This window comes from Berkeleyomyces rouxiae (assembly GCF_048999995.1).
Source record: "Berkeleyomyces rouxiae strain 22BRR77 chromosome Unknown BrBRR77_ptg000002l, whole genome shotgun sequence".
In the NCBI taxonomy this organism is placed as follows: Eukaryota; Fungi; Ascomycota; class Sordariomycetes; order Microascales; family Ceratocystidaceae; genus Berkeleyomyces; species Berkeleyomyces rouxiae.
In genome coordinates, this window is record NW_027396492.1 from 481,553 (window position 1) to 505,256 (window position 23,704).

At 50.8% G+C, this 23,704-nt stretch overlaps 5 protein-coding genes across 5 annotated transcripts; 3 read left to right on the forward strand and 2 right to left on the reverse strand.

The window, feature by feature from the left end:
• Nucleotides 1-601: 601 nt before the first annotated feature.
• Nucleotides 602-2,099, reverse strand: BROUX77_001677 (uncharacterized protein; the record flags this gene model as incomplete). Its single annotated transcript, XM_073746132.1, has 2 exons — nucleotides 602-1,845; nucleotides 1,910-2,099. The coding sequence occupies 2 exons, from the start codon at nucleotides 2,097-2,099 to the stop codon at nucleotides 602-604; spliced, it is 1,434 nt and encodes a 477-aa protein (XP_073606759.1).
• A 5,590-nt stretch (nucleotides 2,100-7,689) lies between these two features.
• Nucleotides 7,690-10,347, reverse strand: BROUX77_001678 (uncharacterized protein; the record flags this gene model as incomplete). Its single annotated transcript, XM_073746133.1, has 2 exons — nucleotides 7,690-10,052; nucleotides 10,128-10,347. The coding sequence occupies 2 exons, from the start codon at nucleotides 10,345-10,347 to the stop codon at nucleotides 7,690-7,692; spliced, it is 2,583 nt and encodes an 860-aa protein (XP_073606760.1).
• An 885-nt stretch (nucleotides 10,348-11,232) lies between these two features.
• Nucleotides 11,233-12,347, forward strand: BROUX77_001679 (uncharacterized protein; the record flags this gene model as incomplete). The annotated part of the gene is made up of 3 exons (XM_073746135.1): nucleotides 11,233-11,328; nucleotides 11,399-11,801; nucleotides 11,860-12,347. 3 exons carry the CDS (start codon nucleotides 11,233-11,235, stop codon nucleotides 12,345-12,347), a joined length of 987 nt encoding a protein of 328 aa, XP_073606761.1.
• A 572-nt stretch (nucleotides 12,348-12,919) lies between these two features.
• On the forward strand, nucleotides 12,920-14,662 carry BROUX77_001680 (uncharacterized protein; the record flags this gene model as incomplete). Its single annotated transcript, XM_073746136.1, has 5 exons — nucleotides 12,920-13,271; nucleotides 13,338-13,439; nucleotides 13,510-13,587; nucleotides 13,655-14,073; nucleotides 14,141-14,662. 5 exons carry the CDS (start codon nucleotides 12,920-12,922, stop codon nucleotides 14,660-14,662), a joined length of 1,473 nt encoding a protein of 490 aa, XP_073606762.1.
• Nucleotides 14,663-21,084: 6,422 nt separating this feature from the next.
• Nucleotides 21,085-23,480, forward strand: BROUX77_001681 (uncharacterized protein; the record flags this gene model as incomplete). Its single annotated transcript, XM_073746137.1, has 2 exons — nucleotides 21,085-21,860; nucleotides 22,262-23,480. The coding sequence occupies 2 exons, from the start codon at nucleotides 21,085-21,087 to the stop codon at nucleotides 23,478-23,480; spliced, it is 1,995 nt and encodes a 664-aa protein (XP_073606763.1).
• Between the last annotated feature and the right edge of the window lie 224 nt (nucleotides 23,481-23,704).

Below are 23,704 nucleotides of genomic sequence, written 5' to 3' on the forward strand. Positions count from 1 at the left end.
ATTATCATTCAACATTACACTTGAGTATATCACACCATGAGGCCTAAGCTTTGGTTCAACATCATTAAGGAGCTTGCATTATAAACTAGTCGCTGACGGGCCGAACACATCAGTCCCTGGGATTATGAGTAAGATAAACTAAATTATATGGGAAGAAAAGAAGCGAAGGGGGTGGGCAAAACAAAGAAGTAGTCCTCCTCATCGTACTGTTTATCCGCCCATACATGTCACAAAGCCCAACAAAAGAAACACGCGGAATATGTATTGACAAATGAAAATGCACCAAACGAATATAATCAAGCGAACAGCAGACGGCATATCAACATGTATAGCGAGACACAAGCAGAGGCAGAAGACAGGAGAAACAGAACAAGCAGCGTGGATATCAGATCTGATAAGATCGCCAACATGCTGACACGCAGCAAAGCTAACGTCTATGCTATGGGAGCAGAATAATGACAGCAAACAGTGTTGGGCTTTCTCTCAAGGCAATTCTGCCAGCCAAGACTCGACAAACGTCACCCACTGGCTGCTCACAAACATGTGCAAAGAACACATGGGAATGACTTGATATGCGTATACTTCATTTGAGGCGTTGCACTTACAACAGAGAGCCGAAGATGCTCTTGATATCGAACCAGGGCTCGCAGTTGCACGAGCCAGGGTTCTTCCAGTGGGCCTCACCGTAGGTGAAGAAAACGACCTCCTGACCGCAAGTGTCACGGACGGAAGCCATGGCCTGGTTCTGCTCCTCGACACCGGGGCAGGCAGCACCGTTGCAGGAACCCTTGGTGGGCCAGCCGCACTCCAGAGAGATGGCGGGCTTACCGCAGATGCCCTTGACAATGTCGATCTGGCCTTTGACGAAAGAACCAGCCTTGGAGGGAGTGGTCTCGGCGTTGAAGTAGGGGTGGGTCTGGGCACCGGCAACGTCAATGACGTCGCACAGAACGGAGCCGTCGGCCTCCCAGACGTTGACGGTCTCGGCGGTGGAGTAGGGGCCGGTGTAGCCAGCGCCGCTGCATCTGCCCTTGACGGTGGTGATCAGCGAGGACAGCTGAGCAGCAGAGCACAGACCCTGGAAGACAGCCTCGTTACCGATAACCAGCATGTCGACCATGCTAAACTTCCCCCACGAGATGATGCCCTCAACCTGCTCCTGGACCTCGCCGTTGTAGGCGCAGCCAGCCTGCTTGATGAAGATACCAATGATCATGCGGATGCCGTACTCCTCGCAGGCGGCACCAACGTTGGGAAGCGTGTCACAGTCGGTAGAGTAGACACGGATGGTGGTGAAGCCCATGTCCTTGATGTTCTTGATATCAGCGCGGACGGCATCCTTGGTCTTGCAGGAACCGGTATCGTCGGTGTAGGGGGTGTAGGTAATGGCCCAGTGGTCCTCCTTCTGGCCGGGGAACAGGGCGCCAGGGACGGGGGTCGAAGAGGTCGACTTGGGGGCAGCGGGCGAGGAAGGAGTCACGGACGCAACGGCGGTAGTGGTGATCTTGGCCTGGGGCACGACAGCAGGGGGAGCACTGCTGCTGCTGGGCACAACAATGGGGGCAGCCGGAGGAGCGCTGCTGGCGGGGACCTTGGCCTCGGTGACCTTGGGGGCCACGGGAGCGGGCGCAGGAGCTGAGGGCACAGCGCTGCTAGAAGCAGGAGGAGCCGAGGGGGCAACAGGAGGCACGGGGACGCTGGTGCTCAGGGGAGCAGCAGGCGTGGGAGCAACGTACACCGCGGTAGTGGTGTTGCTGGCAGTGAGGGTCTCCGCGGGGGCAGCGTAGGTGGGCTCGTTCAAGGTGGTCGATGTGGTCTCCGGGAAGACATGGTCGGGGACGTAGACTACATCATGTTAGTGGGCGATCTAGGCAGTCCTCTCCAAGACCTCGACATCTCGTAGACTTACTCATCGGCTCGCCGTAGCGGGTCTCATACACAGTCTTGCACACACAGTCCTCCTCAGAGGTAGCACCGTACACAGCACCGGTGACAGCAGCACCACGTCTCTCGGCGCGGATGGCGTCATGGGCACGGCGGTGGGCGTGGCCAGCACTGGCAATGCCAGCAAAGGCAGCAGCAATAACAGCAGCTCTCATCGTTAATATCAGAGAATTTGAGAGTAGGAAGATAGATTGAGAAGTTGCTCTGTCCTTGTCTTGGAGGCGTCGTCAAAAGGGTACTTTGAAAAAGAAGAAACTCCGGATCTCTTTTGAATAGAAAGCTAATCACAGGGACGCAAGTTAAAAGAAGAAAGGAATTAAGTCTTTGAATATGTCACGCAAGAACAAGAAACGAATGCCCGCTGAAAGAGTGAAGCGGTGATTAGAAGGTAAGGCGCCAAATAGAAGACAAGCAGCAGGAAGGCAAAGAGAAGAGAAAGAGAGAGAGAGCGGAAGAGAAACAGGAGGAGGCGTTCGTGGACGGTTATATCTGCGATGACCTCTTTTAAAATCAAGCAGGAGAGGGAAATAGGAGACAGTAACAAGGAACACAAGGGCGGGGCTTTCAGTAGAATAAAAAAAGAATAAAATAATAGAGATATGCCGCCGACCTTGCGCTTGTCCTGTCTGAGAGCCCAAGAAGCTATATTCGAAGTCGACGATGAAAAAAAAGAGCGCACAGGCGCTCATGTTCAGCATGCACAGGCCCAGGTACAGGTTACAGACACGCCAGAAAGGCACAAGGAAGGGGAATAGATTGGCCCAAAAAAGCTACAAAAAGCTAAGGGTCCTAGGAGATGGGGGGCGTGCATGTCACCGGCTTATTGCCCACAACGCACCCCTCTCCCTCTCTTTCTTGCTTCCCCCCCTCGACGTACTGTTACCCTTGCGCCTCTTTGCCCTCTGCCTTTTACGTCTGGCTCGCCCTTTTCGCTACAATAGATTCTCACCGGTGATAGAGTCTAGCACACCTCACATCTTATCCCAGTTGGCCTTAGTTCTGTGATGCCCAAACTCCTACCAGTTGCCTTCTAGCCCACAACAGACTCATCCAGACTAGCCATTCGTGCCCTCTAAGATTACAAGACCACCCTCTCTGCCAGCAGCACACCCGAGTAAAATGACTTTCTCCAGGGATCCCTCTGCCCACTGTGACCTCCAGCAAGCCTAGAGGAGGGGAGGTTGATTTCTTGGCCTGCAGCAACGGCATCAAGCACTCATTCTGGCCCTTTGCCTCTTAGCCCCTGAGCGTGATTTGCTTTTCTGTCAGGTTCCTCCTCTCCTGCCCCCAACAAGCAGAGGCCATGGCAGACTAGAAGTGAAAATGCAGCACCAACATGATGATCGCCGGCCTGGCTAGATAACTAACGTGATGCTCTCGGGTGACAGCCACCCCGAATGGAGGAGCCATATTAACATGTTTGTTCGTTCACTCAAGGAATAAAGACAACAAGTCTTGGACTCCATCTCAAGGCACCGCTCCCCTTCCGTGCAAATGGCTGTTGAGCTTTGGTGCCACCGAAAAGAAGAGAAGAAAAAAAGTGGCGGGGACAAAAAGGACTCGGATCGGGTCATGCCAGGCAATTGCTCCCTCGTGTGTGTGCCTGCTGCGCTGGCAACTATCTCCACCTCACATGCAGCCTTCCGAGTCCCGGCTATCCACCCGGAAGCAACCCTTTCCACCCCTTCTATTTCGCCTCCGCGCTGTTTCTCTCTCTCCACAGTGACTGGCAGTTGCCTTCTGGGTTGTTATTGAGGCTTTACTCTTTCTCTTTTGTTTTTCTTGCTCTTTCCTGTTGTTGTGCTCCGAGTTGGGCCCACTAGTGATGTCACCCTCGCTCTGAAGGTCCCTGGCTCCTTCCTCCTCTTATTCTTCTTTTCCTTCTTCCTGCTGTTCCATTCTCTGTAAGTTCAGCCCCATTTTTTATGAGCTAGGCCTACGCCCTCCGTTTACATAGCCATATATCCCTATCAACCCGTACCTAGCCCATCCCGTTTAGTAACGCTCCTTGATGAGACTGAGTGCTTCCTATTCTGTCCTCTGCCTTTTATTACTTCGTTTTCTGCTCCAATCGCTTCCGTTTCAATTTCACAGAGTCTCGTTGAAGTGCAAAATGAGTTTCCCTTCAATGTTACAGCTGTGATGTTGTCAAAGGAAAAAGGCAGAGGAGGGAAAACGTCCCTGGTCCTACAAGTGCGAGATATGCAGCATCGGAGAGCCTCTGTTTGATTGTGGTCTTATTGTCCTTGGCAAGAAGCTGCAGTGGACAGGGACAATGCAAGAAGGGGAGGGGAAAAAAAGAAAGGAAAAGGTTGGCTAGAAGGCGGTCAATAATCTTATCCGCACTTGTACTTGCTGACAATATTCGTCGCCCAACCTTACAACCACCGGCTGGCTCTCTTCACATGCAAGTGGCACTACAGAAGCGGCAAGCTGCTCGCTGCCCACTCCCGTACGAAATACGTGCAAGCAGGTGGTCTGCGTGTTTTTTCTATGTGCGTGCATTCAGTGGGCAGCTTCTCCAGAAAAGCCGTCAACCCAAAAGAAAAATATGATAGTTGATAAACTCAAAAATAAACTGCAAAAGTCGCCCACCCTGCGTCCTCCCAGGCGAAGCTGGGACTCAATGCTTGTTGGAAGCTCGAGCTTTTGTGGGATTGGCAGGCCGTTAACCGAAGCACCGGCCATATCATACTGACTTCATTCATGCATGTAGAGACCTCTGTCTTTACCAGGAGCAAAAAAAAAAATTATGTAGTTACATACACACAAACTTTTAGTTGGGCAGACAAGCGCCGCCAAGAGACATAGGATCATGAAGGCTAATGGACCCAGCCTCTTTTCCTTTTTTTCTTGGGCAGAGCGAGCTGAATCGATATGAATAAAGGAAAGGGAAAGACACACTAGTTATGGGTGACAGAGAAACGTAGGAAAAAATATGCTTAGTTAGATGGTCTACGGATTCATGCTCGTCACCGATTTACAGTAGCCAACATAGGGTCAACAAACCAGTCAACTCGTTAGTTATCCTGTCTACAACTTACACAAACATTGCCACTCTTTATTTGTTTGGTGTTCACGAGAGTCTTGCACCTTGTCCCGTCCAAGAAAAAAAAGACAGTGGGGGTAAACAGGAAGTTTTCCGGGAATGTCCATTTCTCTGGGCCAGATTATCAACCGGGGCAGATCAGAGCGGCATTGCTCCCACAGCGCAACTTGTGCTTCCAAGCTGACAAAGGGGCGATTTGAGAGGTCCAGAACTTTGGGTTGTCTTGTTCCCATCCAAGCATATGCTCCCTCCCAGCAGGCCTAGATCGTGATCTGTCCTGCTCTGTGACAACTATGCCAAAAGCCCCGGCAAGATCTTGTAGAGAAATAGGCTACGATCAACATCGACAAGCCACACAGCAGAAGAGCAAGGACGTTTCAAACTGGCGGTGTTTGTTGCTGTTGTTGACTTTGTTGTTGATCGTTGTCTCGTGGGGGGAGCGGTCTGCACTGACTGACTGACATGACGTGAAAGGAAGCCGAGGAAAAAAAGACCAAAGGTCAAAGGGAAATTAAAAGAAATATCACGCATCACTTTGGGTTTCCCAAACACAGACAATTAAACGCTGCAGAATAAGCTTGTCTGTCTCTCGCTCTTGTGGTCGACACGAAAACGTGAGCCGGTCTTATTCTTCCATCTCCCTGTATATACACACAAGTATACTAGCATACAAAATGTCTCCCTTTGGTACTTGTACCAAGGAAAAGGGACAAATACTATGTCTAACTAACTCTACGCCCATCTTCTCTCCCTTTGTTGACTGCAGACGTCTCGAGGGCTAAAAAACTTTGTTCCTGCAGGTCAAGTCAAACTATGCCTCAACCAGAACAAGACACCAGCTTAGCCAGGAACAACTTTACATCAGGCAAACATTAAGCATAAGATGAAAGCGAGGAATAGGAACTTGAACATTACCCCAGCCCAGAGAGCAACCCTAATGCAGCCAATGACCCTAGCTCTTGGCCGCCCTTGACGTGGCCCTGGCTCGTGAAGATTGATAGTATTGGCAATATTATAGTTATTTACGCTTGACTGATAATAACTTTGTGTTTGCTTGTCTAGGCTTCCCTCGCAAGGAGCGAAGACCTGGGGAGAATGAATGGCTTCAACCAGAAAAGAACCCGTGTCGCTGAAGATTGGGTTTCCTAGATGGGCTTATGAAAGGGGCGCAAATGGACAGGCACTTGGATGTTGTCAGTTAAGTATAATGAGGGAAACTCTCGCCTGGAAAAGATGGACTGCAGCTGAGGAAAATTAGAATTTGCTAATTCGCAAGTTACTTGTGTTTGTTTTGTGCTTCTGCCGGTCCTATTCTTGCTGCCAGATCGGCAGGGAGGCTGCGAAAAGGAGCAACAGTGATTCTATTCAGCATGGGATGTGAGACACTAGTAACCAGGTCTGCGTGCATGAGCCATATGGCGATATTTGTTTGTTTCGTTTCCACGTCGAGATCGAGCAAGAAGAGCAGTGATCTTGGGGGAAGGGGGGAAGCGCCTGTGAAATCAAGGGCGTCTACAAACAACAAAGCCCAAGGGAAGCTGGAAGAAGAAGAACAAGAGAGAGGCCTGCAGAAGCCGGAGCCAATCTCTCTATTCATGGCGCCAGTGTTTCATGTGGCTTGGCTGGCGCTCCCTCTCCTATTAATGCCTGTCTCTTGATATTCCTGTTATAGCTGTTTTTCTTTTTGGGCCGCCATAGAACTATGTACTGGTACAAATACGAGTACCAAAGACGAACTTGGAGGCGTTCACTTTGCTCAAGAACGACAGGTAGCTGGTTGACAACATGAAAAAAAAAAGGCAGAATGTTGGCAGCTCCGAAATAGCCTTTGCGAAATGAGCACAATTCTCTTTTTTTTTTTTTTTTTGTTTTCTCTGCAAATGAGTCGAGACTACTGGCTCCTCAAGAGAGAACAAGGGAAAAAGGCATCCGCATACGCTCAAGTGTGTATTTTAAAGCCAAGACGCCAAGGTCCAACCAGCTCTCTGCGCAGCACACCATCCTCAGCTAAAGAAAAGAAAAGCACGGAAAAGAAAGGGAAAAAAAAAGACGCTGACTTGCTAGTCAGCCAGTGCACATACAAAGCATCGATTTGTAGACCTGCCAAGAATCACTTATACAAGAATTTGTCGGGGATTCACAGGCAAAAATAAACGACAAGATCTAGTGTGGTGGTGTATGCGACTCTTGATACGGCACGGAAGGGCAAAGTCTGCCTGGATGAGTGCTAGATAATGGCTCTCCAAAATAAATCGGGAAACACGCATAACTTGGCCTGCTTCTATAGAAATCTCCCGGCCGCCCTCCTAAAAAAAGATCACCTGGCTTGTGCGTTGCGTCTATCCCTCTCCCGAGCGTCTGTCTGTCTGTAGTATAGCTGCCTCGGCCACTTACTTGCACTTAGTTGTCTTGCTGGGAATTTGTCCGCCGTTCCGATCGCGGCCTGTTCAGCTGGCCTCGTAGAATGTAGGATAAGCACCTAACTAGTCCCGCTCGCCGTCGTCTAAGCCTGTAGGCTTACATACATACTTGTGGTAGAACATGGTCAAAAAGCCCTGGCCAACTTGGTAGTATAACTAGATATGTTTGGCAACAAGGAAACCTACGCCATGGCGGCATCGTACATAGACTACGTCGTACAAATAAAAAAAATCTGACTGGCCACGCCTTGTCTCTTTCTCTTGGCTCACCTCGGATTACAAGCCTGACAACACGTTCTGGATCTCTGCATTACCGGAATCGTCTCTGCGCTGCACAAACGCCTTAAAGTCCGTCTTGGTCAGTCTCTTGCCCAGGCCCGGCGGCCCTGTAGCTAGCGCGCGTGCCTTTTCTCTCAGTGCTTCGGGGCCTACGATAAAGAGCGAGCCGACCTCTGACAACATCTCAACTACCATCTCCACGTCACGAGTCAGCGCCCATGTCTTGATGGTGCCCATGTACTTGGCAATGTCCTGCGTAATCATCAGACCACCCGTAGCGTTGACTTGGAACTTTTTGAAGTGCTCAAACAGTAGCCGGCACACTACCATGGCCGCCTCGCAAGAAAAGTGCTCCAGATTAGGTCCATCAATGGCACGTTCGGCACTGGCCGACACGCGTGAAAGAAACGTGCAGATGGACTGGCAGGCCTGTGTTTGTAAGGAATCGAGATCGTCGCCATCGCGGGGGCGGAAGTCGAGCTTCTTTTGTGTGTTGAGCGCTTTGGCAACATAGTTGGCGACAACATCTACCGTGACCTTGAACACACTGTTCGTCTTCTTTTCAAGGGCGTCGATGCTGTTGCGCTTTTGGGCTTCCATGTTACGTCGCATGGTAGCGTTGCCTTCGGCTAGGCGGATAAGCACCGTGGACACAAAACGATCCATCATTGTGGTGATGGTGACAGCCGGGCGCAGATTCCACAGATATGCCATGTCTGGTTCGGTCTTGCTGTTTTCGAGAGATGTTGCATGGTCGGCAGCTGCCTCGAGAGCTGTTTCGATATACACACGTCCCATGCTGGTGAGCAAAAGGTTCATTAAGACATTGGCGTCCTTGGGTGTATCGCTGACTGAACCAAGCTCAAGAGCACGGCGCACACTTTCTGCAAGCCATGTGAGCATGCGCTTAGCGTACTCGACACTCAGTACGCCATCCTCTTCCAACAGCTCAACGTCGTTCTTGTTGACCTCGGTAATACCGGCAACGCGAAGCATCATAGCCTTCTGCGTGGCTGTTAGATCCGAAGACTCTAGACGTTCTAGGTATGCATCCTTGGCGGATGCAATGATTTGTGTGCCTTGTTGGGCTAGTGTAGCCATGAAGCCAGTAGGTCGCTTTTGCCTACGTGAGTGGTAGGTTGTATACTTGAAGAGAAGTGAGTTGTATAATTCTTCAAGGCTCTTGCGCTCGCGCTCAATATAGCCATTTCCCATGAGGTAGGGTACACATAGCTCTTCAACCTGCTGGTCAAGTGTGGCTGAGACCTGAGCAGAACATGGCTCCGGATGCTCAGTAAGGCCGTGTTGCTTGAGATCGTCGATTAGTGTATTGAGATATGTCCGTGATGAGTGCAACACACGAAGAAATGCAAGAGATGAGATTGTTGTAGCTTTGTCCAGTACGAGCTCCAAGCGCTGTTGAATAGACTGCTGGAATACTCTTTGGATAAATTTGACAAGTACCGTCTCATAGTATGGAAATGCGCGCTTGATGATAAATGACTCCTCTTGCATAACAATACGAACTTCATCCAGCAGAGATTGTAAGCTGGGCTCGACACTCGGTGGCTCGGCATCAGGGTCAGCCACTTTATCCCATGATTCACTATCGGCCGTGATTTCATCGCCCATAAGCTGATCACGATCAATAAAGAACTGGTGCTGGTTGACGAAGATAGCAATCACCGAGGCACCGTCGTTAAAGTCCTTCAGCACCCTGGCGCACTCACGCATGTCATCAAAGTTCTGCCGGCGGTAGCTGTTGTTGAACTGTGTTAGTAGCTCCTGCTCGAGGCCCTCGGAAAACTTTTCTAAGATTTCACGCGTGTTGTGACGGACTGTAGAGTTGCCTGGACCACCGGGGATAGAGCCATTGAGTAGAACGTTTGACCGGGACCCTGAAGAGCTCCAAGAAGCCGGGTCTAGTCGCTGGCTGATGCGCATCAACTGCTTTGCAATTACAGCACAGCGGATCTTGTTATCTGAGCCTCCATGTCGTTGCATTCCCTGCAAGGATATCAAGGACCCTGTTTCACTGACTTCTTGCCAGCACTGGATGAGGAAGATGGCGTCTTTGGCGCGCCGCCTCTTGCGATCTAGCTCCTCTAGTTTCTCGCCAATTTGTACGGCCACAATTCCGCCCATGTCTGATCCGTTATGACTAGCGTTATTGAGGCTCCCACTGGAGCCATTGGCGGTAATGTCGAGGGCTTCAAATGTCTCGATGGACTGGTCGAGTTTGTGGCCAAGGGTGTCTAGAGTCTGGTCATGTTGAATTTCTGCGCGACGAACTTTGGCTAATAGTTCTGACTCGCGGTCTTGGAGAGTGCCAGTGAGATCGTCCAGTTGTGAGACAGCATCTATAGTTGATAGAGTTAGCAGCCGTGACGTGGCTGTATATTATCATGTTTGGGGGTTCAATGCGGTATACTTACTCTCGAATGTACGGATCAGTGGCTTCGGGTCGAAGGCTGCCTGTCGGGTGGGTTGGCCACTGCCACCCGACGCGCGATTTGCTGGGCCTGCGCTGTCGGCAAGATCGTCTATAAAATCACGGACAATAAAGTCTTTGCTGGAGAAGTCGTCGAGCGAGAAGCTAGGACCCTTGGGAAAGAGAGGTTTGGCACCAGAAGCGCCTGCGCGGTCTGCTGCCATTGGGGCCGAGCTGCTGAGTAGTGTTCAAGGCCCGGGTACCGATGGGGCCGGGGTTGCACAGGGTTAAAGGGTGGCCGGTGTATGCGGAGACGGAGAGGAGGAGGCCGAGAATGTGGGGGTTTTTGGTCGGAGTTGAGAGTGGCTTGGTGAGCGGTCACATGTGGGTGGGCGATCGGTTTCGGTGAGCGGTGCGGGGTATACGACGAGGGAAAATCGAGAGGCTGGCGAGACGACAAAAAAAAGCAGAAGAGTCTAGAGCGATCGCAAAGTGCTGCCTTGGTCTACGATTGCATGTAGTCTGGTGTAGCAGTTCGTTCTGATTTTAAGCTGCGATTTGGCTGGAAGCTTGTTTGCCTGGGTCTCGTCATGTCTGGCAGGTGCTCAAACGGCAGCTGCCAAGACAGCTACTGCCAGCTGTCAGCAGTCTGGGGGCCTTGTCAACAAAGCCATCACTCTTGGACTATCAACAAACCGGCGAAGCTACTTCTCATCATCCACATGCAATACATCCAACTCAACTTGATTAACTTAACAGCTAACGTCCACCTCTTCTGATTCTGGTTTGCTACCAAGCCACCGTCCACAGTCTTCTTTACCACACCGATCCTTTTCTGAAGCTCCAGAGCTCCAGCTGCTAGCACTGCCATCTTAGCTTACGCAACTCATAGCTGGCAGCTTTTTGATTCTGCCTTTTGGTGTCTGCCTACCAATTGCGCCCCTCCATTCTCTACTTTTATCACATCGATCTCCCCGTGATTATCATCTCTCTCTTTTCCCCCGCTCCAGTCTCTTCTTCTCGTTGCCCGCCAACGCCTTCTGGTCAGCTCAACGCGAACCTTCAACCATCCAAACAACACACATCCCACATTCAACTTGATAGTCAACATGCCCGCCAATCTTAGAGAGAGGCAGGCGTATCGCCAAGATGAACGCCAGAACCACAGTCTCCTGAACGAGAAGCAGCGCTTGTCACTGGTTATGGTTTGTCTCCCTGTCCACGTGCTTCCCATTTCGGCTGTCTGCTAACATCTATGCTTCTCTTCGTCCTCAGCGCCATCTCCCCGATCCCAACGCCGACGATGGAAACCCTTGGGCCAGAAAGCAGCCCAACACGCCGCGTTTTGGCTTGCGTCGCTTCTTGCGTCAACAACTGTACCTATTCATCTTCATTACCATGCACTCCATCTTTTCCTTGTTTCTTCGGCTGCGCCAAGCTTGGCATATCGTGGCGTACCGCACTTCTTCCATCTTGTTCTACCATCATCGCACACCGGCCTTGATCGAACGCGATGTCAAGCCCTTGGCCAAGAAGCCCAAGCACCTCAGTGTTATTCTTAAGATGGAACACGTGGGGCGTGCGACCGATCTGGAGCGCCTCATCAATGACGCGTCGGACTTGGCCGTATGGACGGCTTGTGCTGGAATCCCTACACTTTCCATATACGAGCGTACTGGTAGGTTTATATGAAGAGACGGGAAGCCGTTTTTTTCAACCGACTAACCCACTTGCAGGAGTCCTCAAGGGATACATGCCCCAGCTACACCGTGCTGTTTTGCAAAAGTTCAATACCTACTACGGCGTCGACTACCCCGCCCTCACGGTCAATGCCCCGCACTCGGAGCCCATTTCTTCCCCGGGAACCGGTTTATACAGCCAGCGTCTTGGCAACAGTCTTTCTCTCCTCCTAGTCTCGGAGGAGGACGGTCGCGACTCGATTGTTGATTTGACCAAGACTCTGGCTGACATGTGCCAGAAGGGCAAGATTGCACCTGCCGATATCAACATTGAGCTTCTAGATGCCGAGCTATCAGAAGGCATCATGAGTGAGCCCGATCTGCTGCTTGTTTTTTCACCCTACATTGAGCTTTCTGGCTACCCGCCGTGGCAGATTCGACTGTCCGAATTGTTCTGCCTGCAGGACAATTCCGGCGTGGGATACCAGGTGTTCCTGCGTGGTCTGCGCAGCTTTGCCGGCTCGGAACAGCGCAAGGGTAAATAAACAAGCAACTTTGTCGGGCTCTTGCGGGCTCGTTACAATGCAGGTGCTTTTTCTAAACGAAACGAGTTGTATCATATTCTTTTCTGGGGGTGTTTGGGTATAGTTTGATGGCGTCTTTCATCTTGCATCCTTTGTTCATTTCAGTATAGTGGTTATTCCATGAGCATCATATCATATCATCCAGGCTCTCATAAATTGACTTTAATTTTCTGTTTAACCCCGGCCGCCGCTGTACGCTGTATTTGGGTCTGGGTTGGGCTGGCGAGGCTGATAAAATTCAAAGCTTGTAGTTTGCTGTCGCCTGAAGTGCCCCTCTTCTTCTGGCTTTTCAGCCTTGTTCACCATCAACGTGAGCCTCCACCTGCAAAAAAAAAAAAAAAAAAAAAAACATTGGACGTCAATTAAAATCCCTGCACAACACTTTGACTTCTGTTGCAACAGACCACAAAACTCATGTCTGTAGAAATTATGACGGTGAGTCGAGCCTGTTCAACAGTATTTTACAAATATTTTCTCCAAGTCCCCAATAGCTACTTCTTCTCTACTTGACCTAAAATCTGGGGCGCCCGCTCATGAAGAGGCCCAACCCCCACAAACAGCAACTCCGCCCCAATCCGTTGATGGGAAGACTCACTAAGACAAGCCACGTTTTCAAGGACCAAGAAGCCGCCATGTTGCCCCTCAGGGCCCCTTTGGTGCGGGCCATGACCACACTGGACAAGAGCCTGTTCTCCAAGACCTTCAACATCTCAGCCGCCACCATCAAGGACAACAAGACCATTTCCAAGTATCGCAAGCTGATGGAGAAGAGCAATGAGCTACTTGCGCTTGACAGACTCTCGGCCATTGCCGCAGATCCACGGCCCGAGGTTGCGCAAAAGGGCGGCAAGTGTTTGCTGCTAAAGCCTAGTGTAAAGCCAGAGGGTATGTGAGGTGATGGGACTCCGAGTATGTGAAAACGCCGAGGTGCAGGTTTCTGACACGCAATAGATCCTTCAACATATGGTGCTGTTCTAGCTGAGGCTGTCAAAGCAGACGAGCTGGGTGTTGTGCCCTACGAGCTAAAGCTGGAGTATGATTACTGGAGTTACCGTACGTCACAACAGCAGACAGGCCTTCTTTATAAACACAGACAGAAACACCTTGTGCTAATGGAAAACAGTCGATGTCATATCCTCAATAATACCAGAGGAGCTCCATGATGAAATCCCCACAGGCTACAATTCGGTCGGCCAGGTTGGTTAGGCTCCCGCATTCTCCAGACTTGCAGATTCAAAACCTGCGTTCTAACACGTGCCATGTGGCAGTACATCTCAACCTACGTGATCGCTACTTGCCCTACAAGTCAGTCATTGCACAAGTGATTGCCGAGAAAAACAACGGCGTGCGCACTGTCATCAACAAGATTGACAATGTTGGTGCCGAGTCGCAGTTCCGCACCTTTGCCTATGAAGTTCTTCGCGGGCCCGACGATCTCAACGTCGAGGTGCACGAAAACTCGTGTGTCTTCGCTTTTGATTACGCCAAGGTGTACTGGAACAGCAAACTGGAGACTGAGCACACACGGCTAATTAACATGTTTCAGCCGGGTGAGGTTGTGGCTGATGTCATGGCCGGGATTGGCCCGTTTGCTGTGCCGGCTGGAAAAAAGGGCGTCTTTGTGTGGGCGAATGACTTCAACCCGGAGAGTCACAAGTACATGGAACTGGCCGTGAAAAAGAACAAGGTACGTCTGAAGAACATCACATCCTGTTTGTGGAACATACGTTTCCTAACTATTGACACCCGTCCAGGTCGGCGAGTTTGTCCGCCCCTTCAACCAAGATGGCCGCGAATTCATTCACTTTGCCGCCACCTCCGTTCTCGAGGCGTCCCGTGCCGGCGTTGTTGCCACTGTTGCCACCAAGCAATCACGTTCCGACCGACAGGCCGGCAAGCCGGCACCGCCTGCCCACACTGTGCCCGTGCCGCCTGTCGTCAACCACTTCGTGATGAACCTGCCAGCCTCAGCAACAACATTCCTGCATCACTTCCGCGGACTGTACGCGGGCCATGAAGATGTCTTTGCCGGCAACAGCACGCATCAGATGCCCATGGTCCATGTCCACTGCTTTGCAGTCAAGGGCGACAATAAGGCAGCATATGCCGATATCGTGGAGCGCATAATGGAGGAGATTGGCGTCACGCTGGTGGTGGGGGATGGTGCAGTCGAAGGACAAGTCCAGATTCATGATGTGCGTGATGTGGCGCCCAAGAAAAGCATGTTCTGTGCTAGCTTCCGGTTGCCGAGATCGGTTGCGTTTGAAAAGGTTTAGAATCAAAGGGATCGAAACACCATATACATGAACACATGTCTGATATGACACTGGACCAGACCTTCATAGCCATGTATGTATGTATATGTACATAGTCGCTATAGAGCCGGGATATGAGGTCGTGAGTTCAAAGCAGTACAATCAAAGTGTATGTATAGACACGACAAGTTTTGAGGAGCTACAGGCACGTCCATCCAAGCGAAAGAAACAATTTGGTATCTCAATGTGCACCTGGACTATGCAAGTATCGTAACAACATGACCAAGACTGGCCAAGACCACAGATCTCGCTTCTGGCCGCTTATCTCGGCTATACCCGCCCGCCGTGCTTCCGGACTGCGGGTTCCTCTGTTTTCTCTGGCCTTCGATTTCCTGCGGAAGCAAAAATGCACTTGTACATGTAGCTACACATAACAAGAAAGCTATACGACTAAGATGCCGCCGTTGGTCTGTGTACGGGTACATACATACATACATTAGCGGGGTGCTGGTCTGTGTGATATTTTCTGTGTCAAGTGACCTACAAGTATTGACCATATGTACATACAAATGGGTAGCTATAAGAGTGTATAGTTAACTATGTAGTTGGCTGTGAGCGTGACTGGAACGTGATGGTATACGACAGATGCAAAGTCCCTATGCATGTATGTAGTAAGCCATATTCTATAGAGTCTTGTCTCCGGGCCTGTTTTTTTTCTTTTTCTCGCCGTCCAAGTTTTCTTTTGCCGGAATGCGGTTTCGTGAGGTCAGCACAGAGTCAGAGCAGGAGAAAATAATGGATACGTATTTCCTGATATTTTCTCGTCATGTCCACGGGTAGTTATGTGTAATAGCTTTGGGTCCATGTTCCTCCTAATGTTCGGTCTTGGAATTAACGACGAGTGGGCAATCTCAGACAATACATAACCAGTGGGTTATAGAAGTAGTTATATGCACATCTGCAATAGAACAGTCAACTAGCAGAGACAATATTGAAAACAATGGCCATTGCTTCTACTACTTCTAGTATTTCAGCCTCTGTTTTTGTTTTATGCTGCCACTGTGAAAGTAGCGGTGAAGCTCAAAGCTAACGAGCTTGGAACCCGATGTGATCTTTTTGCTGAGCTGTCATGGGGTCAGAGGCGAAGATTCGACGAATAGTGGGGGAGCTTTTTTAGAAGCCAGAGGGAGAGAGGGGCGGGGGCATCAAGAAAGAGTCAATGTTGGTAAAAAGATGAGAGTAAGTCGAAATGATAGGCGCCAAACGTTGATAGGTGAAAGAGGCCTCGGGTATGGGAACTTATGAAATTAGGGTTAGTAGACACTTGGTGGATTGATCAAACGATAATGATAAAGCTGCACGCGGACAAATGCAGACGTCAAGGAGCAAAAATGACAATATAAAAGAGTCAAATACGGGCACCAAGGAGCCCAGAAGACATAAAAAGCCTATTTATCCCGTTTTAGCCAGTCTCCCACATGCACAGCTCACGCCCAGCCACAATCTTCCCCTCAACACCAACCCGAGGATCGTGAACTTGACCTGCAGCCGGCACCGAGTGTCTGCAGCATGCAGGTACAGGCGGTCCCTGGCCTTTGGGCCATTAGCTGGCCGTGAATAATAGCATGTGTGAGCATGTACAAGCGTTCAATTCAATGTACAAGGGAGACACAATGGGAAAGGGGAAAAAGAGACTGTTCCACTAGGCGAGTATCATTCAGACTCATGTTTGTAGTGTAGACGGAACAAAACAAAAAACACAGGAGCCCCGCTCAAACATGCCGCGGCAGACTCTTTCTTTGAGGTTATGTAGCTAGTTAGTTAATAGTTAGTTATAGTTACTTGCAAGTCCGGTTTGAAGCCCGACAGGACAAGCTCGTGGCGTGGTGGTGGCCGGAGCGGATCTCCAAGTTTACAGAAAGTCCAGATTAGGGGAGACATATTATGTATGTAAGTGCATGTTTCTGGATGTCTCTGGGGATCAGGTCCCCCTGGCGGGTTTCTCTTGCTTGCTGCCCCTTTTTCGGCTCCAGATTCGGACAATGAGGTGAAACGGAGAGACAAGAAGCAAGTTGGGCAAAGAGAGAGAGAGGATGCGGGGAATCTGGAGACGAACCCAAGACCACCCAAGCGGAATCAGAGACATGGAATGGGACAAGAGAAAAAGAGAAGAGAAACAGGGGAGGCAGACAGACAGGCAGGCCTTCGGGTCAGCCTCCTTGTTCGTGTGTGCCGCGCATTGCCCACGACCAACAACCTCGTGATGTCTTGGTGCGGTGGAAGTCCTCAGATCCTCAGACTCACGCTCACGGCCACGCACACGGCCACGCTCACGGCCACGCACATTGGGACTTCTTGTGGCATGCTGCTGTGTCTCGGAGCACCAGATTCTCAGGCGGTTTACGGCAACATCGGACAAAGTCTCGTAGCTGCTTTCAGTCGCAGTGACCAGAAGCCAGAAGACTTTATCTAGCATGTATGTATGCATGTCCACACATATACAGATCCAATGTGATGTAATGTAATGTAATCTATGCTGTCATGTACCAAGCAAGTGAAGCGCAATGAGACAGAGCAGGCCGCGTCCACATGACCTGCCCGCCGTTGAGGTTGAGCGTGATGTATGCATCTTTAGCTTTACATAGTTACAGATGCACGTCGTATTTGTCTCCAGCAAAACTCGCCATCAAGACACGGACGAGCGAGCGAGTGTTGCACGAGGCTTGGATAAAGGCCACCGACACGTTCTTGTCTCCCTGTTTCAGCTCTCACGAGATTCGTCAATACCAGGGCCTGTTACATCAGATCACATCACATATAGTTACGTACAGCCACGGCCTCATTTCCAAAATAACGCCTAACATTGCGCCAACATCAGATAAACCTGGCCCGCCCCATGTGCTAAAAAAACGGCCCCATTGGCTTTTGATTAATTGAGCCTCATCAATCGGACCGGATCCAAGCGGCAGGGCACGGGATCGAAACAGAAAGGAAGGAATTGCCAACCGTCGCACGCGGGTTCTAGATGGGTCTCTGTGTCTTCTGTAGGCTGCTCTTCCATGTCAAGTTCGTAGACAATGTTTCGAGGCATTAAGAGTGTGTTGCTACAGAAGGGGGATAGCGTTCCTGTACAATATACAATTGCACAGGAGAACATCAGACCAACGACAACACCGGTGCTTGGTCTTCAAGGCAGGTCTAGACCGGAGCTGTCTACACATGTATGTGCAACATATATATGTGTATAACTACCTGTAGAGTGAGCCGTCTTGGATGGAATCTGTTGGATAGCTTGATGATAGCTGGCTAAAACTATCTCGACAGACTACAGATGGATTGTGTTTGCTGACAGTTGGACTGGAAGCTTTGTTGCGAAATCCGCGAATAGCTGTAGTAATAGCCACTGTCGTTCATTACGACAACTGTGGCTGTGAACTTAAGCAGAGGGCCAAAAGCTCCCTGGTGAAGTTATCGCCAGTGGTTGATGTATGTAACCCTAATAACCCTCTATCCCTCTTATCCACCGGATCTCCAAAAAAAAAAAAAAAAACACTCAAGATCTCCAGTTCACTACATAACAAGTAAGTACGAGCGCTACTTTGATGTATGCTGACTTATTGACTGCACTACATCATGCACACATTTCAGTCATGTACGAAGCCATAATGTAAAGCAATGCAGAAAGATATTCGACCCTTTTGGCCTGGTTCCTTTCAGCCACCAGCCTTGCATGCAACACGAGAAGAAAAGACGGTGATACTTGGCTTGGATTTTGTGAGGCTTAGTTGGAGTCGTTCGGAGAGAGAAGAGGAAAATAGCCTGGCGGAAGGATGGTATAGACCTGGCCATGGACGAATAAAATAATACAATTTGTTCCATGGAAGGTCATAAACCGATTTGATCGACATAGAAGTTCTTTGGAATGCCCACTCAGGAAACGTAGGAGACCAGGACTAGAGCCAAGGGGGGAGGGGGGAGAAGGGGACATGGTGGAAAGTGCATAGAAGGGTAAGTCACAGTGGGGCCGAGGAAACCTTACACTGTATGGTGTCGCATGAAAGACGCGGAGAGCCCACAGTGCAGAGTCTTTTCCAGCAGGCAAAATGCCTTGCACGCGATCATTTGCTTTCCATTGGTGCGAGTAAGGCGAATGGTCTGTCTCCAAAATAAGGCCAACGTTTGAGGCCCGGGATTTCAAGTCAACATGCTGTGTTGATATTGGCTAGCCTGGGGTTGCTGGAGATTCCGAAGTGGATGGCTGGCATGGGTGCTGGGAAGCAAGAAAAGGACGACCCCGGCGGATGTCACAGTGGAGAGTGGTTGGTGATTGTAGGTGGTGAAGCGGATACAAAGAGACTGACCGACAGACAGGTCTGAAGCTGCTTGGAGTGCCGGGAATGGGCTGCAAACGTCCAGAGTGGTGCTGGCAACAGGGCTTGACATGCGCTAATTTACGGCGGATGACAGGCTTGGAATGGCGCCAAATGCGCTGGGCTTGAAAGCGCATCGCATAGTTGGTTGCTGGATACAGGCGGTCGCTTTTGGTGGGTTTTTGCTATTGCGTGTGCTCTTTTGTCGGTGTTTTCTTTTTTTGTTCGAGGTCACCCGACATGCAAAATATGTAGCATCACCCACAAGAGAAGCGCACACGCACATAATAAGAGCGCTGCATAAGAGAAAACTAACAGGGATGGCCGACTCCCCACGTTTGCGCCTGCACCCCTCCCCCCACGAACCTGTCACCGCTTTTGTGTATTGTGGAGGGTATGAGAGAGTGAGCGAGTGGGCTGCAAGAGAGAATCGCAGCGTGGGCGTAGGCGTGGGCGTGGGCGTGGGCGAGGGCCTGTTCAGACGGCACGATGATATCGGTGGGCAGAGATAGAGATAGTTGTGGTGTACTTTCTGCACTTGAGCTATCACAAAGCTCCTGCACAGAGGCTCAAGACTGTCTGTCGGCGGCGGGCTCAAACCATCAAACCCCCACTCTCTCTCTCTCTGTCGAGTCCCCTCAGAGTTTTCGCGCCCACTCCATGTGGTTACTGTGGCCTTCTTTTCCACCTGAACCAAGCCGTCTAGGTTGGCCTTCCTGCCTTACTTAGTGGTCTCTTTGGGATAGAATCTGGTAAAAAATTTCAGCTCACTTGACCGGCATATCCTTGTTGGTCAGCTTTCCCTTTTTCCAGTAATTCTTTTTGGGGAATTTTCCTTCCTTTTTCTCCTACACTCTTCCTGCACCCGAGTTCCAGACCTCCGTTAGTTAGTGACCTCGCTGTGCTGTCTCTACTAGTCTGTCTCGTCTCGCTATTTCCTGTGCGGCCCTTCTTTTTGATTTTTTTTTTCCCTTCCATAACTGCTCTTCCTCTCCTCGATCCCTGCTATTCTTCAGCACTGGCTAGCCATAGTTAAATAAAGACAGCGGAGCTCAGAACGCAGCCCACGGCATCCCCCAAAAAGACGCTTCTACCAGCCCGCAGTCCGCTTCTCCTTGTACTTTGCTCGAATCGTCTGCGACCTCACGACACAACGCACCGCTGTCTGGGAAAGGTCCCAGCTTTGACGTATCAAAACCCCAAAGCCGCTCTTCTAGACTCGAGACTCGCTCGACCGACCAGGACAGACATCATCGCCCGCTGCCCGTGTGCCAATCTGCCATCCGTGTGGTCTGTGCCAACAGCCTCTCCTGTTCTTTGCTCTCTATTCTCCTGCTTCTTTGTTCTCTGTTCTTTGTCCTCGTCTTTGATGCTCGCCGCCAATATCTCAAGATCTGCCCGCCGCCTCGTTCCAAGCACAAGTCCAAGTCTCTGCTTGTGCTGCCTGCATCGCCACCGCCCACAACACCAAAGATCAAGTCCCCTTCGAAAAAGTCGCCACCACACCGAGATATTGCCTAGACCAACTGCCGCCTTGATTTTCTGACCCCCTCCCTCTCGCTCTCCCCCATGCGCGGATGCTCTTTGACTCCTGTTTCGCATCCACACATGACTGTTTTTCAGACTACTACATTGTTGCTGCTCTGAACCGTCCCCATCACAGTACTCTACAGCAACCAGCGACAGCAAACAATCCAAAAGTGCAGCGCCATCTTGCAATCGTCGCTGTTCGCACAGCAACCATTGTTGCCCGCTTCAGACTGAAATCGTCAAACGGAAAAGGCTGCTGCTTGTGGCGGAACCCTGTTTGTGCTATTCCTTTTTGTGTGCCTTGGTACAGACATCCTCGTCGTCTCCCACCCCATTCCATAGGCCGCCGCGTTTTTTCTACCTCCAGGCTGCTCTTGTTCTGCCTCTCTTCGTTCCCGACTACTTCTTTGTCCCTTCTTCATACGCAAGCCCCCAGGCCTCCCTCATCGTCTGCTCTGCTGACGCCTGTCTCGCTATTCTACCTTGCGCCGTGTTGTCACCTCGTCGTCTTTTGCTTTGAACCTTAGTCAATACTAATTTCGCATGGCCACTGTGCATCCCGTCCCCCAGAACATCATGTTCCCTTCCACGTCTGGGGATGGTCTTCGAAGATCGTTGTCTCAACCAAAATTTGCCCTAGCAGGCTTGAAACGCTCTGGCAGTAGTTCCCGGCTCCACAATTCTGCATCAACAGGCCAGCTCGGTGACTACTTTGCAGACGCCTTCACCACCAGCGCTGCCGTCACTATTAGCACCGCTGACTCTACGCCTACTGCCACACCTGATCCCACCGCCGAGTACACCGCCGCCGCCTTTCCCTCTCCCCCGCCGGCTGTAACCAAGGCCTCCTCCATAGACTCCGAGTCCTCTTCCGCCATGTCGCTAGATTTTGACTACGAAGGCTCTGTTAACAGCGACTATGCCCCCCTTAACAACTACACCATGCCCACCCACTACCACCAATACTTTGAAACAGACGTCCTGGAGTCCCCTTTGAGCCCCAAAGACGACCCTTCATATACTGCGTCACCCACCACGTCATATTCTCCCGAACCCGACAACTCGGTCGTCACCTCACGCCCGCAGTCTCCCATTCTTTTCAACTCCGAGGACGATACTGCCGTTCGCGCTGTCCCCTCTCGCCATGTCGACTACCTTTCCCACGATTGGCGTGAGGAGGATATCTGGTCCTCGTGGAAATACGTCGTGTCTCGCCGTGGCGAGTTCACCAACTCGGCCCGCCTTGAAAATGCGTCATGGCGTACGTGGATGAAATCTAAAAACAAGCTCAAGACCGTTTCCCCAGAGACTCTAAACTGGTGAGTCTTTCCAACTTCCTTATTCTTTTCTTCGGTTTCGCCGCCGTCTTGTGCCCTCCCTTGCTCTGGGGACACCATATTCGCTTTCATGTGTGAACATGGGCTTTGTCCTTTGGTTGGTCACGTCACGCACCCATGTTTGCATCTTGCATTTTCCTGTATTTTGTCAATGCTGCATGAAAGCTTCCTGTTCGATCCCGACATGCTGCTGGCTTGTCTCGGCTTTCTGCAAGATGACAAATTGTTTGGCTATGTCAAAATTCTCACACAACAAGCATTTTTTGGCGTGCAATTACACTGCTTTTCTGCAATGCCGATCCCAGCAGGCCGGTGCAGAAGGAGGTTGTCTACACGCGTGGCCTCTCTGAGCCTTAATCCAGCTAACCAGCACTTTATAATAGGCTCAAAGAATCCGATGTTACCTGGTTGTACGGCCCTCTCCAAGTCGGTGGTACCCCTAAGGATGGAACCACGTCGAGCAACGACCCTCCCAGTGCTGCATCTACCACCAAGCCGATTTTGAAAAAGAGGAGTAAGTCCGAAGCCATGTTGCAGCGGTCCCTGTCGACTTCGTCTCTGGTGAAGCAGGCCACTGCTGCCATTCAGGCCCAGGAAACCCATTTGCGCACTAGACGCACCGCAATTCCGTCCAACAACACAAACAAAAACGCCGCCAACATCTTCTCAGGCAGACGGCGACTAAGTACCGGCTACTCTCCTACTTGTCCTACTTCTCTTTTGCCTTCTGGAGTTGTTTCTCCATCGGAACAGAAACGCATTCACTTTAACGAACAGGTTATCCAATGTATCGCCGTCGACAATAAGGGACCCGACGATGAGGAGCCCCTCTTCAACCACTCGTTTTCTGACGACGAGGAAGGCGTTATCCTAATCCGCACCCGCGTCCGCAGAGGCCCTCTGCTGCGCCAAAAGTCCGCCCCGGCTAGGCCGAACCTGAGCAAGACCATCGCCATGCTGCCTTCCACCACCTTGAAATGCGAGCACGACGCTCCTCAGCCCGAGACAGCCATGAAGCATTCCTTCCGTAGCCCCGTTGTATCGCCTTCGCTGTCTCAGGAAAGCTTTTCGTCGAGCACTACTTTGCAACACGCCAAAAAGTCTAGAATCGTCTTTGGTAGTGATGATTATAGTGATGACGAATACGAAGTCGAGATCGAGCAGCAAGAAGATGCTAGCTTCGAAGCCAGTGAGCATGGCCGTTCGCTCTTGCGTTCTTCCACTCCTGCCCCGTCCAAGGGCTTTGCCTTTGGAGACAGCGATGAGGATGACAGCGAGCCGGACCAGGATGATGACAACGACGACGACCTTTTCATGCAGTCTTCTAGCCTAGGTGGCATCGGCGCCAGCAGTGGTGGTGGTCTTGGTGGCCTGAAACGATCAATTTCAACAAGCAGCCTCGGCGAATCTGGTAACACGCGCTCTTCCACATTGGGTATGAACACTATTATACCCTCCAACATGGAGATATCCTATCTCCCCTCCACTACTCCTCCTCCTCCTTCTCCTCCCGAAGATGGCTTTGCAGGCCAGCTCATTGACATTATTAATACCGCCAGGGATATCGCGCACGTCATCTGGAATGTTGGCTGGCAAAGGTAGCTTCTTCTCTTCTTCTTCCGGTGTCCGGGGCTTCTGAAGAACTTGACGTCGCATACTTCTTCGTTCAAGCCATACGTTTCCTTTGATAGCCGCCTGCTTTTTTCCATTCCTTGTTCTTTACTGGATGACGAATCTCATGCATTTTTTTTTCGCCCCGATACTCGCCACCCACCACACGTTCATATGGTCTCGTTTTTCGCCTACACCCATGCCTATTCCTGGCC